Here is a 17,143-nt window from a genome sequence, read left to right on the forward strand (position 1 = left end):
AAGCACAGTGAAGAACTGTGCGTTCTAAGAAGATATCACAAATCCCCAAGGAGAGTCCAAGTGTGGTGGCGGTTGCGATGCCTGACCTTCCCAGCACTGGACGGGAAGAGGTGGCTCTTTCCACCATTTGCAAACCCCCTGCAAGTGCTGAAAGGAGCACCCACAGTCCACTTGCTGGTATGCAAATTGAAGATGTCACTGTTGAAGTACAACAGGATGAGGATACTGGTATAGCTGGCGCTGAGGAGGAAGTTGGCGAGGAGGATTCTGATGGTGATGTGGTTTGTTTAAATCAGGCTCAGGGGGAGACAGTTGTTGTCCATGGGATGAAAAAGCCCATCATGGTCATGCCTGGGCAGAAGACCAAACATTCCATCTCTTTGGTCTGGCAATATTTCTTTCCAAATCCGGACAACAACTGTCTTGCCATATGTACCATATGTAAAAGTGAAATAAGTAGGGGTAGGGACGTTAACCACCTAGGAACATCCTTCCTTATACGTCACCTGCAGCGCATTCCTAAAAAGTTACTGTCAAGTTCAGAAACTTTGGCTAAGACCGTAAGCAGTCCAGGGACACCTAAATCCCTTTGTCCTGTTGTATCCAAGCACCTACAAACCACACAGTCAACTCCCTCCTCGTTAATTTTCTCCTTAGTCAGGATCGAAAGTACCGTAGTCCTGCAGGCCATGTCACTGGCATGACTGACTCTCCTATCCGGGATTCCTCCGGAGGATCCTGCATTGCTACGCCTACTGCTGCCGCTGCTGCTGTTGCTGCTGGGAGTCGTTCATCATCCTAGAGAGGAAGTAGGAACACCACTACTTTGACTAAACAATTGACCCTCCAACAGTCCTTAGCGAGGAGGATGAAGTACGACAGCAGTCATCCTGAAGCAAAATGTATACCTGAGGCCTTGACTGCTATGTTGGTGTTAGACGTGCATCCGGTATCCGCCATTAGTGCAGTGGGATTTAGACAGTTGATGGAGGTAGTGTGTCCCCGGTTCCAAATCCCGTCTAGATTCCACTTCACTAGGCAGGCGATACCGAGACTGTACAGAAACGTCAGAAAAAGTGTCCTCAGTGTCCTGAAAAATGCGGTTGTACCCAATGTCCACTTAACCACGGACATGTGGACAAGTGGAACAGGGCAGACTAAGGACTATATGACTGTGACGGCCCACTGGTAAGAATATTCTTTAAAATGCAACCTTAATAATTCATTAGCAACAACAACAGCGTCACCAGTAGCAGCATCTCAGAAACGCCAGCTCGTTCCAAGGCAGGCTAAACTGTGTATCACCAGTTTCAGTAAGAGGCACACCGCCGACAAGCTCTTAGAGAAACTGAGGGAAATCATCGCCCAGTGGCTTACCCCACTTAGACTCTCCTGGGGATTTGTGATATCTGACAACGCCACCAATATTGTGCGGGCATTACATCTGGGCAAATTCCAGCACGTCCCATGTTTTGCTCACACAATAAATTTGGTGGTGCAGAATTTTCTGAAAAGCGACAGGGGCATGCAGGATTTTGGGTGGCTTTGGGTGGCTTTGGGTGGCCCGAAAAATTTCTGGCCACTTTCACCATTCAGCGACTGCGTGTCGAAGACTGGAGCACCAGCAAACACTCTTGAACCTGCCCCGTCATCATCTGAAGCAAGAGATTGTGACCCGGTGGAACTCAACCCTCTATATGCTTCAGAGGAAGGAGGAGCAGCAAAAGGCAATTCAAGCCTATACATCCACCTATGACATAGGCAAAGGGGGGGTATGCACCTGACTCAAGCGCAGTGGAGAATGATTTCTGTGTTGTGCAGGGTTCTCCAGCCCTTCGAACTTGCCACACGTGAAGTCAGTTCAGACACTGCCAGCTTGAGTCAGGTCATTCCCCTCATCAGGCTTTTGCAGAAGCAGCTGGAGAAAGTGAAGGAGGAGCTAAGACGGAGCGATTCCACTTGGCATGTGGGACTTGTGGATGAAGCCCTTCATTCGCTTTGCCAGGATTCCAGGGTGGTCAACCTGTTGAAATCAGACCACTACATTTTGGCCACCGTGCTCGATCCTAGGTTTAAAGTCTATGTGGTGTCTCTCTTTCCAGCCGACACAAGCCTGCAGAGATGCAAAGACCTGCTGGTGAAAACACTGTCAGCTGAAGCGGAATGTGACACGTCAACAGCTCCTTCTTCATTTTCTCCCGCAACTGGGGCTGCCAGGAAAAAACTTAGGTATCCTAAGCAACCCGCTGGCGGTGATGCAGGGCAGGCAGGACCAAGTTTGGACATCTGGTCCGGAATGAAGGACCTGGCAACAATTTCTGACATGTCTACTGTCACTGCATATGATACTGTCACCATTGACAGAATGATGAAGGATTACATCGGTGACAGCATCCAAGTAGGCATGTCAGACAGTCAGTACCTGTACTGGCAGGAAAAAGAGGCAATTTGGAGGCCCCTGTACAAACTGGCTCTATTTTACCTGAGTTGCCCCCCCTCCAGTGTGTACTCCGAAGGAGTGTTTAGTGCAGCCGGGAACCTTGTCAGTGAAAGGCGTAGGAGGTTGCTTCCACAAAATGTCGAGAAGATGATGTTCATAAAAATGAATTATCAACTCTTCCAGGGAGACCAGCCTCCAGAACCTACAGAGGGACCTGTGGTGGTGGATTCCAGCGGGGACAAATTAATACTCTGTGAGGATGAGGATGTACACAACACTGAAGAGGGTGAGGAATCTGTGGATGAGGACGACATCTTGCCTCCGTAAAGCCAGTTTGTGCAGGGACAGATTAATTGCCAGCCTGTTTTGTGGGGGCCCAAACGAACCAATCATTTCAGCCACAGTCGTGTGGCAGACCGTGGCGCTGAAATGATTGGTTTGTTAAAGTGTGCATGTCCTGTTTATACAACATAAGGGTGGGTGGGAGGGCCCAAGGACAATTCCATCTTGCACCTCTTTTTTTTCTTTGCATTATGTACTGTTTGGAGCCTAGTTTTTCAAACTGCCATCCTGTCTGCCACTGCAGTGTCACTACTAGATGGGCCACGTGTTTGTGCCTCCCACTCGTGTCGCTTAGCATAGTCATCCAGCTACTTTGGTGCAACCTTTTGCACATAAAAACACTATTATGAGGTGTGAGGTGTTCAGAATAGACTGGAAATGAGTGGAAATTAAGGTTATTGAGGTTAATAATAGCATAGGAGCAGAAAAACCCATAAATTCTGTGATTTTAGCTGTTGTTATGCTTTTTTTCCAAAAAATACAGATCCAAAACACAAAACCCAGACCCAATACACGGAAGGGTGGTTTTGGCAAAACCAATCCAGATCCAAAACACGAAGAAAGATACAGATCCAAAACCAAAACATGAAAAGTGGCCGGTGCACACCCCTAATATTTAGTTTTGTAGTATATTATGGTTTAACAGTATATTGTTATATGCTTAATGGAGGTATAGATATGTGTTAGAAATAAGAAGTGTTGTATTCCCTACATTGCAATACAAATGGAGGATAATTTTGGATGTATTAGCTATGTATGTGTGCCGACCCCAGGGTCGGATTAAGGCCCACATGGGCCTGGAGCTGAAAATGTTCAAGGGCCTATACTGAGAAGGGGAAGAGCTGTGATCGGTGCTGTGTGGGTGTGGTCAAAGTCACCTTGGTTTGTACACCCCCTATACTATGAGACACAATGTCTCCCTAACTACATAAAAATAGAAAATTTGCATAATTTTTTTTTAGGGGGAAAACTAGAAAACTACTTATGGGCAGTTAGGTAATCATGTTGGCATGTTGATAGGCCTATTTTTATGTGGAGGCCTGGAGCTGTAGCTCCATCCGCCCCATTGTTAATCTGGCCCTGGCCGACCCCCGTGCTTTGGTTTTGGTTTTGGATCTGTATCTCCTTCAAGGTTTTGTATCTGGGTTTGGTTTTGCAAACCACCCTCAAGTGTTTTGGTTTTGGATATGTATTTTTTTATAAAAAAAAAAATAGATAAAAAGTTTTAAAAACAGCTAAAATTATGTAATTTATGCAATCCAAAACCCAAAATTCAGATTTAAAATCTGAATTGCGAACCGCAAAAAGATCAGAACCACGACCCGGATTTACCCGGATCTCCTCAGGAAATTAGTACCGCGACTTGGATTTACCCGGATTCACAAAATTCGGGTGGATTCAGATTTCTGGAGAACTGAACCGCACATCTGTAATATTAACCACTTACCAGGCTTTCCCTGACACGGTTGCATCTGAAGTGATCGTGTCAGAGAAGCTGCCAGCGGCTGCTGGAAGCTAATTTTCCAGCAGCTGTCAGGCTCAGCCTACCCAGTTGGCCCCTCAGTTGCCATAGCTGACTCCCCCTGCTTCAACTGTATAAAACTATTTTTTCCAAAAAGGGCCCTAAAATTGTGGACTTTTTAAATTATCAAATTATGAAAATACGAGCTATTTAATCTTGATTCCGTATCAATGCATGAACAAATCTGCATTTTTTTAAATAAAATCATACTGAATCTGGTTTACATAGGCTTTTATTTACATAATTTGATTATAAAAAGAAATCACAATTTTGGGGACATTTTTGGAAAAAATATTAGAGAGTTGTGCTTAAGAGATTAGGGGTCTATTTACTAAGCAGTGAAAAGTGATAAGGTGCCAGCCAATCAGCTTCCAACTGTCATCTCACAGACTGTGTTTGAAAAATGACAGTTAGGAGCTGATTGGCTGGCACCTTATCAATTTTCACTCTGTCTCCTAACACTGCTTAGTTAACAGACCCCTAGGGGGACTATTTACTAAGCTGTGTTAGGAGATAACGTGAACGGTGATAAGGTACCAGCCAATCAGCTCCTAACTCACATTTTTCAAACACAGCCTGTCACATAGCTGTCAACTGTTATAAAAATGACTCATTAATAAATGGGGGCCTAAGCTTGGAAGAGGGTTTTATATTAGGTGCATAGCAATATGAATATCAATATCATATTCTAAAAGTAAAAGGAATTCTATTTCTAGAATATATTTTGGCTGATGTATAATGAGTCAGTATTTATAGTTATTAAATTGTCATTAGTGTATTTGATTCAATATTATATATACCTTCCTCACTGTTAGACTACAGAGAATTTGCATCCCCTTTAATATGTAGTGTCTAGTGTATTCCCATCTGATAGCATATTGTTAAAAAATTAAAAAAAATATGTTGTCGTTTGTGCATGTACATTTATGTGCAAAACTGTGCTGTTTTCTAATTTCAATTGATTAAGTTAATATTAAAGACATTTAGCATTTAAATAGCTAAAAAAAAGAGCTGTTGACCTGTTGAATTGTTAAGGCTATTGTCTTGGGACCTAGAGGTCTGTTAGGTTTGATAATGAACATTATCTATCTTCCAGGCAATCTCATCTCCACTGTAGCAGTTTTAGCTAAGTAGGGGGCAGGATTCATCCACATAGCAAAAAGCTGAAAATCTGTCATGTCTATTCTCTCTCTGCCAAACAAGAGAGATCAGCTCAGGCTATAAAGCTAAACATAAAGGGTAAGAAATAGATTTCTCTTGAAAAGGCAACATTACAGAGCCATGGGACCACTTGTTATACCTGAGCATTTCAAACAATTGTAGAAAAGAACATTTATCTGGCAGTAAACCCAAAGATTCCATCGCACCTGACGTGTTTAGGCCTTACTGCCCTATGGTGGGTAAATACTAGGCGGTGCAGCTACTTATAGAAAAAGAAGACCAAACACTATCGACTGGCTTAATTGTAGAACTTTGTTCTTAGAATGGCAATAATGGTTTTATAAGGGCATCTTAGGAAGTATACCCTACAACAGGTGCTGATTCAAATATTGTATACAAGTCCAATTTTTTGGACTTTTTAGCAACTGCTCATGCATCGGAACTGGGTCAACTTAACTAAGAATGATACAGAGTTGAATGCCACAAAGCCGTATCTCGCTTGCAGCTAGACGGGCATAACAGTAGCTATGCACAGATCCGCCTGATTTCACCAAAAACAGGGCTGGTGCAAAATTGTGCTGATATTGATGACGGCTACTTTCACATGCAGATGGACTGGGAAGTTGCGGCTCTGAAGACCTGCAAAAATCCGGATTTATTTCCAAACATGTAATGCTGACGCATTTGTGGCCAACTAACGTGCTTTTCTGAATCAGCCCCCGCAGATGCAAACCAAAAACTATTTTATTGCATTCTGAATGGTTGGCGAAATAGGACTGGCTGTGCTTTTTATAAAGACGGGTAATTTAGGGCTATAACTAGGGGTGTGCGATCTGTACACCGCTCATAGTGTAGAGCCCTGTAGTCAGGACAGTCCTTCCCCACGGCACCTACATGTGGCTTGCAGGGTGCCTGGAACAGCACCTTGCAGCCACTAGTGCCACTACAGGAGGTAGGAACAGTGCTTTACCTAACGGAGCATGCATCAGCAGCCCTGTTCCCTAGTCGGTGGCGCCGCCCCCTAGGCGTGATGTAATGATGTCACGGGTGTAGGGGGTGGGGTCGGCACAGTGCGTAGTTACAACACTAGTGATATTTATGGGTCTATGCAAGTACTATATATTTAATCTAATCTGCAAACATTGTTGGACAAAGTGTTAACTTATTTTGAAGGTCCCCTACAAGTAGGAAGATTTTCACATAATTTACATTGCAGAAGAAAGATTTTGTATATATGAAGTCAATGAACCCTATGACATCATTCCATAATAGAGATTGCTTGTCCTTAGGACATCTATAAAAAGCCATTAAAATATTTAAATTGATATACACTCTATACAACTCTGCTTTTATCAACTCCACATGTGCACTACTTGATGTGTGAAAGAGTCACCAGGAAATATGGGACTAGTTTATACTGTATGTGCTATTTTAATTTTGTTTGAGTTCAAAAGTTCATCTCATTTTCCCAGTGGTTAAACATACCTTACAATTTCTGCTCCATTTGCTTATCATCGGTCCTGAAAGCTTTGCTCCCTGGCCTGACATATGTGGAAATGAGCCTTCGATGAAGATATAAAACCCAGATGGTGTTTGCAAGGTGTGATCGGTGACTGGACCTGTGCCGACAGTTGGGGTGCTCCCAGCTCGCAGGTTCCAGTCAAAGTCATCGTTTTGAGACTGCTTCCAATCACAAAGGTCAAATTCAAAACTGCACCGTCCAATATAGGCACCTAGGGCAAACACATTACCAGTATGAGTCAGGCAGCTGGGCTGTGTGCCCAGTCACATAAAAATATTGACAATAGAAAGTTACGGCTAAAATAGTGGCGTTAGTAAGGATAGCCTCAGTTAAAATAAGACATTATTCTCAGGATGAATTCAAATAAACCCTATTGTGGGTTTCTTTATACAGTAATAGTAAACATTTGGCAGATAATAATATTGTATATATGTTAATACGTTCTTGAAACTGAACAGCAGCCTAGAGACATTGGACCTGGTTCTGAGTTGCACTTAATACCGTACGCGATCGCAAGACGCAATTTTATAGCAAGGTGCCCTGGCCTACACCTGCAACTTAGAGCATCTACAGTATGACCAATTTAGAATCGTATGTATCTTGGTCTCTTCTTGCTGAATGGTAATTATGGAGTAGCAATGTGACATTTGCAGGCAAGAGAAGCATCCCGTGGTTTAGTGTAGACAAGGTTGTGACATATTCTTAGTTGGAGGTATGCAGTGTTCATACCATTTTCAATTGGATCTTCTGCATCAAGCATGGGGTAGGTGCATACTTGCATATGTCTAGGAGAAGCCCAGGGCTGAGATGCAGGTGACTACTTGTCATTAGACCCTGCTCCTTATGGCATAATGATAAGATTCACCGGTCTATGAAGAGGGGGAGGGACCAAAATGATACAAATTCCAGGATCGTATTGGCCCTGCCCCCTCCTCATAGACCCAAGAATCACAGCATTATACTCCATGTCTGGGCCATTTCACTAGGATGGGATGAGTCCCGGCCACCTAGTCTTCAGGAGTCTAAGGGACTGCACAAAAATGTGAGTCTCCTATATGTTCCGGGAGATTAGGTAAGTATGAGTAGGTGTAAGTGCATTACTAATGATGACAGCTGCCCTCACACCTCAGAATACCAACAGTTGTTTGCTAAGGACTTTGGATCGCAGAAATCATCCAGATTTGTGCTGTTCCCTTCATTACTATGGAGAGTGCCCCGAGTGACCTCTCATTAGCCGCAGGGTCCCAAAAGAGACAAGTTGCGTTGTATGAAGTGTTTCTTTGCCAAAACCCAGAGGAATGACTATGATGGGGGGTGGAGCGTGCGGGAGTCCCCACGACTTTTCAATACAACCACTAGGCATGACCAGCTAGAGCTAGTGGAACCATGGAGAGGAGACCTGCAGTGAGGGGGTCCCCCACCATCATTCCAGCAGCGAGTTGGCACCAGGGCTGCTTCCTCCAGGGGAGTTGGGCCCACGCAAAAGCCGCCACCTATGCTGTGATTGACAGCGTACACATCGGGAACATCGAGTACCAGTCGAAGCTGCGTGTAAGCTAAGGGTAGACCTGACCCTGCTGCAGGACTTGCGAGATTCCTGCACGCAGAGAGGAGCCTGGCTGCGTGCGGCACTGCTGAGATTAATTTATGAACACCCCTGTAACGGATAGCGAACGCACAGGCACGCCTGCGTTCGGCAGACCACCCCCATCACCACCCACAAACGGCACTTCCTGTCAATCAACATCGAAGGTCTCTGCGGGCTAAAAAATAGAAACACACAGAGGACAAAACCTCACAATGGCACTAGTGTGATTTAGGGGTCTATTTACTAAGCAGTATTAGGAGACAAAGCGAAATGAGATGAGGTACCAGCCAATCAGCTCCTAACTGCCATGTCACATGTTGTGTTTGAAAAATGACAGTTGGGAGCTGATTGGCTGGTACCTCCTTTCACTTTGTCTCCTAACACTGCTTAGTAAATATTCCCCTCAGAATTATCACAACTATCCACAATAAATTGATGCAGGTGTAGGCACACATAAAATCCTGTGACAACTTAATACGTTAGTAGCTACTAACAGATAAGAAGCTGGGCCTTATACAGTATATCTACGGGCTCCCTGTGTACTCTGATAGAGCCCTTACTGTACTCAGCAACCTGTTTGCGCACAGGTACGCATGCGCAGATCGCAAACATCGGCTTGCACCGCGAGTTCTCTCACTTGCGTTGCTTGCTGAATCCATACCTCCCAACATTTCCAGACCTCAAGGAGGGACAGGTCGCCGGAGGCGGCACGACCGAAAAGGGGTGTGGCTTATGGGGAAAGTGGGCATAGCCTATGGGAAATGGGGCGGAGCCTCGCGGCTTCCCCCGTTTTCGTCACTTTGGGGGCGTGCCCACCACTCTCCGAGATGCTGGGCAGCCCCCAGGCAGTCTGTACACATGAGAACAGATGCCGTGTGCATGCGCACGGCATCTGTTCTCCTTCTGCACACCCGCTGCTCTGCTATGTAGAGCAGCGGTTTGTGCTCTCCCCAACTGCCCCCCCACCGCGGGACACTGCAGCCCGCGGGTTCCACAGCGGGACAGTCCCAGAAAAACGGGACTGTTCCGCTGGATCGGGACAGTTGGGAGGTATGCGAATCAGGCCCTTTAATAGATGACCTCTATTGTTTGCTATAGGAATGTATTCTAGTGTTGTTTGTTGCAGTCACATTTTCAAACCGTTTAATTGAGTTTCACATTTCTCTGCATAACTTTAGCAAATTGAAGTATGTATTGTTTGTGCTGAAAGTCAATCTGTTCTCTAATGTTTTATTGCTACACTCCTACAATAAATCTAACCCTGTACTGTATGTGCTCAAAGTCAATCTGTTCTCCAAGAACATAAAATTAGAAGCATAAAAAGTATTCCTTTGCTAAAGAGACATTGGACCTGAAATGGAAATGCACACAATGCCCGTCGCTGCTGCGATCCTAAACACAGTGGACTTGCGAAATTATGCGAATGACTCAGCCGCCATCTTGAGCAGAGAGACCCACCTCCAGCGTCTCACATCACCGCTTCAGTACAAAATTAAAACATTAGAAACATTGGTCGCACATCGGACCCTTTGAGCAACCGTTATGCTGTCTCAGAATAAGCGTCTCATATAAGACACCGAGGCCTCTCCAGCTGTGTACAAATATGCAGAGTCTCGTTAGGGCATGTCCAGAAAAACGGTCCCGATACACCTGTGTTTTCTTAGCAACCCTCCATAACTACCCAAAACGCTGACTACCTGTGGCTCACCTTGAGAATAAATCCACTCTGTGACCGCCAACACTAACCAATCGCTGCACGTGCGCAGTGCGGCTTTGATACATGCGCATGAGAAGCAAAAAATCGCTCCACTGCATCCATCATCGACATTGCATTTATCTCTGCATCAGGCCCATAATCATTCAGAGTTGAGATGATCAAAATATTTCAACAAATTTTGAATCTGTACGCAATGGCGTATTCGAAGTACGCGCTGTATTCGCACCATTGAATCCTATGGAGACGCAAGTGCGAATGCAGCGGGCATACCCGCTCAGGGGCACGCATCTCGCGCCATGCGTGTTGCGCGATTTGCCGAGAAAGTGGCAAAGATGCAAGAGAACACATCTGGACGTGCTTCCCATTTTGACATTGAGCACGTACAGATGTGTCCTCTTGCATCTTTGACACTTTCTCGGCAAATCACTCCACGCATGTAGACACTGATGACATGTTGACACGATTAAAAATGTTGACAAAACATCTCTAGTCTAGTGGTGACTTGCCTGGACCAGCAGCTCCATCAGTGTCTTCCAGGTCCGGCAGTCACCTAATGAGAGATTCTGGCTCATGCTGCGTGGCTACCAGGGTAAGTATGAGTAATCCTAACCCCTGATCCTCCCCCCAGTGCCTAACACTAACCCTCCTCTCCCATATCCTAACCCCAGAAGTGCAAGTACATTCAATTTATTAGTGGGACTATGTGAGTGCGCCTTTAGAGCGCACCCAAAAATGGGCGTGGCCGCATGGCATGAAGGGAGTGGCCACTCAATATAGGGGTGTGTCAGCATGAATCTAAGGTATATTCCTCCTTTCCCAGGAAATATAGCCTGTACCATAGGTTCCCTGTATCCCCTATACCATGCAATGCAGTCAGTATCTTTCATGCACATACAGTAGCAGCAACCCTCGCATCACCTCTCCTCTCCATCATTTCTGCACCCCCTCTGCCCAGAATATCCCCACCTCAGCACTCATGGTTCCAGTGCTTGCCCTTGCCACTGTACTGGCTGGCAGCCATTGCTCATCCTCAATAAAATTGCCGGTGTTCTCCATGACTTTCCCGCCTTCCTGCGTCCAGTTGATGTGAGCTTCAGGGGCAGGAGAACTAGGCAGGTGCCTGCAGAGTTTCTCGTCCTGGAGCAGAGGTTTGGTCCTCGGCTGATGGAGAGGGGGGTCTGGGCTGAGAGCCCTGGAAAACAGGCAGCAGCAGCATCTGCACAGACTGGAGCAGGAGAGAGTCACAGTCAGTGATGGCCCTGGGGCCATCTCTCCACTGAGAATAGTGACTCGCTTGGCGGCACAGATAATGGTTCCTGTGGTAAGATTGTAGGCGTTACAGCATACCAGCTACGCTGTACCGGCCTGTAACGCCTTACATGCACCACTGCCTAACCCTAACCTTCCGCTGCCATGCAGAATGTTGACATTTCAGCAATGTTGACATCATAACTGTCAACATTATAAATGTCAACATACTGACTACATCCCATGGCTGACATGTTAGATCCAGGTTACACCACATCTAGTAATAATAATAATGATAACAGGGCAGGGTTTCTAAGATGATAGTACATCGGCCCCATTTGTTTCTCAGAGAAATTCAGTGGTTACTTCCACTGTTTTAATTAAACTAAGATGATGGTTTATTTAAGTGCTATTTTTTAAAACATTTAAAGATGTAAAGGATTAGTTGCCAAACATTTATTCAGACTGTACAGTTTTTTTTAAACACATTAGTGGGTACATCATATAAATTATACACAATGAAGGGTAGTTGTTAAACATTTTTACTATCATTAGGGGATTCATGAAATGAAAAAGTTGAGGAATTCTGTAATAAGAAGACCTGAGAAAGGCTTCCTGGTTAAAAAAATAAAAAGAATGTAAAAATATAAATAAACTTAAGATTTTAGGGGCCATATTCACTATGCTAATTATTAGGGTCCAGACGGACCCCGACAATTAGCATTCTAACTCGCACCAAGTGATTCATCATTGCTCCGGCGCGGAGACAGCTGATCTGAAAGTCAGCTGTCTCCCCAAATGTTTTAACTGCTACTTAGCACGGCCGAGTCTGACACTGCAGTGCAGGCGCACAAAGCCCCGGCGTCCGGAGGAAGGGATCGGACATGGGCGGTTTCGGTTGCCTCTTCGCAACCCGGGTCTCCTTCCAATAAGGATGGAGCAGGGTGCGGGAGCAAATGCCATCTGAAGATGGCGAATGCTCCCGCAGTCAAGATTCTAAAATGTTGTATTTTCGAAGCTTGATGAATTGAGGCCCCCATACTAGTGTATGGGGACGCTGGGCCATATCAGGAGTGAAAGGTAAACAGGAGATAACGGTGATATTTCCTGCATTACCTTTATGTTGAATGGCCCTAATACTTCATTTCTACAAAAGTAGGTGAAAATGTAAAATTTCACCTGCATTTGTAGAAATTAAGTGATGAACAGACCCCTAAGCCTTACAACTGTGCCATACCTTGAGTGAACTAGCCTTTTACTCTTTTTGCATAATATTCTGGGGTTGCATTAAAATATAAACCCCTCCCTTAACCAACACTATTTGATGCTAACATTTTCATACGTCCCTACTTTTGCAAATCTCTCTCCGGGAGACGTTCAGAGGAGAGATGCAGCTGCCCGGAGGTGGAGGTGGGGTCTGGCCGTACATGTCACTGGCGGGGAATGCTGTGAATCGCGGTTGATCAAGATTTTTATTGAAACACATGATATTGGCCCAGCCCCCTCCCATTTACACGCGATAAGCAGCATTATCCTCCACAGAGTGCTGACTTCACAAGGACCGGAGCAGGATACAGGATGGCCAGGGCCGGATTAACAATGGGGCGGGTGGAGCTACAGCTCCAGGCCTCCCATTGAAAATAGGCCCACGCAGATTGCATTGCAGTGCAGGCAAGAAAAAATATTTTTTTTTCTTTCCTGACACTACCAACTAACAGCCCAGGCCACTCACCTAACAGCCGCCAGAACAGCTTAGCTTAGCCCATTCTGACCCCCCCTCTTGGACGATCCAGCCGGCCAGGCTGAAGCCCCGCCCACCCGCGGCAGCCGAAGCCCCGCCCACACTCGGCAGATGAAGCCCCGCCCACCTTTGGTCCGCCGAAGCCCCGCCCCCTGTTCCTTCCTGCTCTCAACCAATCGCCTAGCTGAAGAGGGAAGGAAGCTCAGCCCAGCTTGTCCGTTTATACAGGTCAGTGTGAACATATTATACATGTATATGTTACATATACATGTGTATCCTGTATATGTACATATACATATGTGTGCATATATATATATATATATATATACATATATACATATGAATCCAAAGTACAGGGAGAAAGTGCAGCATTCACTGAGTGAAGTATAGTACAAACGCAGGGGAGCCCTGACAAAGTAATCCTTGCACCACCTACAAGGTTACTTGTATATCAGCCCAGCTTGTCCGTTTATACAGGTCAGTGTGAATATATACATGTGTGTACTGTATATGTACATATACATATGTGTGTATATATTTATGTATATATATATGCATATTATATATAAAAAAATCATTAATAATTGTTTTCCATTAATAATTATTAGTTTTATTAATGTCGTTATTTTCTCTTTTGGGGTTTTATTTGAGTGCGCCATATTATATGTTCACATTTATTTAATATGGTGATTGGGCCATCTGTGTATCTTGGCGCTTAATATCTTTGTCTTATATGTTAGTCTGTTTGCCAAGTTTTTGGTGCCTGTCAGACACTCACATGGTTAAGGTGCGTACACACTACACGATATGCTCCCTGAGCGATATCGTCTAGTGTGTCCCCGGCAGGGTGTGCTCAATGTCGTTCATGACATTGAGCACAGCCGCTGAACGATATCATTAACGATATCGTTCAGCGCCGGGCTCTCTCCCCCATTCCCCAACATGCAGCAACCTGACGACATCGTCAGATTGTGCTGCATGTTCAGGCGATGGACAATGTTGGAAACGACCAGCGGGAGTGCGCATCGCTGGTCGTTTCCGACATAAAAGTGCACGATTTGTGCACGATTACTGAGCGATTGCACGATTACGATGTTGTAATCGTGCAGTCGCTCAGTAATATCGCCCAGTGTGTACCCACCATTAGATCTTGTCTATGTTTACCTATGTTGATTTCTATGGCAACACCTATAACATTTATATCAACGCCTATAACATTGATGTTCCATTGACTGAAACAAACGTGATGTATGTGAGTCACGTGCTTCTAGCTATTGGTCCTTGTTTGATGGCCGTGATCACATTGCATCGTGTCCGGCCCCCAGGAGACACACTGGCATTGGCCCCTTTGCAGCGTGTTTCTCCCTCTGGGCGGACCTATTATGCCTGACCATGTGTCCGGCTGGTTAGATGGAACTCTCTGTGACAGTGATTCCGGGACACGGCTGCCAGCATGTAGTCTGGCCCCCGGGTGACAGGTGAGATCTATGTATGTTTGTTTGATTTGGCGCCACACTCCCTATTTAACACCATGCTTTGACACTTAAGGGGCCTATCCATTAGGTGACTTAAAAACTGAACGACTAGCGTTCAGTCCTTCAGGTCGCCTAGGTGCGGTGCCCGCACTGAACGGCGTTCACTGAACGTCATTCAGTGCAGGAGACCGACCTCCTATCTGAGAACATTCCGAACCTGACGATCATCGTCAGGTTGACGGGCATGTTCCACAGATAGTCGGCAGGGACCCAGCTTGCACACGCATCGCTGGTCCTTGCCGGCTATCCATTAGATGATTTTCTGAGCGAAGCGACCAAAACCTCCTGGTTTTGGTGGGATTATTCAAAAAGTGTTCTGATGGATAGGCCCATTTACTCTGTGCTCATGATGAAGGTGGTTTGCCACTGAAACGCCTGTCGGGCTCTTGATTGAATATATACATATGGTCACCAGGCACTGATAAGTATAACAGGAATCTACTGCATAGCAGATGTGACGTGCATTTGTGTATAACCCGATTAAGCATGGCTGTGTTTTAATACATTCCATTTTACATGCATTAAGTTAAAGGTGTGCTGGTCTCGTTTTTTGATCCCTTGGGATTGAATATGATATATGCTACAATATGTAACCTCAGCATCCGCTAATTCTATTAAGTGTGTGCGGTTCTTCTTTGTGGATTTTTACACAAATGTGTGTGTGTGTGTGTGTATGTGTATAATATATCTCTCTCTCCCTCTCCCTATATATATATATATATAAATATATATATATACACACACATATCTATATATATATATATACACACATTAAATTAGGTGTGTGTGTATATATACAGTATATATATATATATATATATATATATATATTTTTATATATAGTGCGTGTATATATTCATATGTGTGTATGTATATATATTAGGGGTGAGCGGGTTCGGATTTCTGAAATCCGAACCCCCCCCGAGCCCCCCCGATCCGAGTCCGATCCGAGTCAGGCTCGACTTTTCCCGCCTGACTCGGATCTGACATCGAGGCAAAACGTCATCATCCCGCCTTCCGAGTCTCGCGGGTTTTGGATCCTATATAAGGTACCCGCGTCGGCGCCATTTTCTCACTCGGCTGTGGACAGTGAAGAGGGAGGGTGGGAGTTAGTGCTGTGTAGTGTAGTGTAGTGTAGTGCTGCTGTTGTCCACTACTTCAAAGTCCATAGGGGCTGGCTGTGTTGTGCTGTGCTGCTGTTGTTAATAGGGGCTGTGTCCACTACTTCAAAGTCCATAGGGGCTGGCTGGACTGTGTTGTGCAGTCAGTTCTCCATAGGGGCTGTGTCCACTCCAAAGTCCTGTGCAGTGTCCCAGTCCTAAAGGGGTGCTGTAGTGTTGTCCAGGGGGTGCTCTGTCCATCAGGGGTGCTCCCCCCAAGTGCTAAAAAAATAATATATTTTCTGTGTTTGTGAATTGTGTGCGCAGTAGCCGCACGTGCATCAACAAAGTAGTGCCAAGCGTGCGCCTGTGTCATAAGTAAAGGGCCGGCTGGCTTGACCGTTAAAGGGTGCTGTAACCCCCGAAAGTACACTCCAGTCCAAACCAAAAAAAAATTATTTTCTGTGTTTGTGAATTGTGTGCGCAGTAGCCGCACGTGCATCAACAAAGTAGTGCCAAGCGTGCGCCTGTGTCATAAGTAAAGGGCCGGCTGGCTTGACCGTTAAGGGTGCTGTAACCCCCGAAAGTACACTCCAGTCCAAACCAAAAAAAAATTATTTTCTGTGTTTGTGAATTGTGTGCGCAGTAGCCGCACGTGCATCAACAAAGTAGTGCCAAGAGTGCGCCTGTGTCATAAGTAAAGGGCCGGCTGGCTTGACCGTTAAAGGGTGCTGTAACCCCCAAAGTACACTCCAGTCCAAACCAAAAAAAAATTATTTTCTGTGTTTGTGAATTGTGTGCGCAGTAGCCGCACGTGCATCAACAAAGTAGTGCCAAGAGTGCGCCTGTGTCATAAGTAAAGGGCCGGCTGGCTTGACCGTTAAAGGGTGCTGTAACCCACAAAGTACACTCCAGTCCAAACCAAAAAAAAAATTATTTTCTGTGTTTAGCCGCACGTATATATCAAATCGATATAACATAAATGGAGGACCAAACTTTCTCCGATAAAAATAAAATAGAGAAAGATCAAGAACCACTTCCTCCTAGTGCTGAAGCTGCTGCCACTAGTCATGACATAGACGATAACATGCCATCAACGTCGTCTGCCAAGGCCGATGCCCAATGTCATAGTAGAGGGCACATACAATCCCAAATGGCAAAGTTCAGGAAAATGACCTTGAAAAAGACATTTAAATCAGCTGAAGAGAAACGTAAACTTGCCAATAT

At 45.2% G+C, this 17,143-nt stretch overlaps 1 protein-coding gene across 1 annotated transcript in view; it reads right to left on the minus strand.

Annotated features, from left to right (window-relative positions):
• The window catches only part of MALRD1 (MAM and LDL receptor class A domain containing 1), a 612,799-nt gene that overhangs the window by 293,664 nt on the left and 301,992 nt on the right, over positions 1-17,143 (minus strand). The window contains exon 24 of the mRNA XM_088478591.1: positions 6,951-7,198. Coding sequence (XP_088334717.1) covers positions 6,951-7,198 — 248 coding nt within the window. The remainder of the gene's footprint in view (positions 1-6,950; positions 7,199-17,143) is intronic.

This window comes from Taudactylus pleione, unplaced genomic scaffold (genome assembly GCF_031769625.1).
Source record: "Taudactylus pleione unplaced genomic scaffold, aTauple2 ptg000216l, whole genome shotgun sequence".
In the NCBI taxonomy this organism is placed as follows: Eukaryota; Metazoa; Chordata; class Amphibia; order Anura; family Myobatrachidae; genus Taudactylus; species Taudactylus pleione.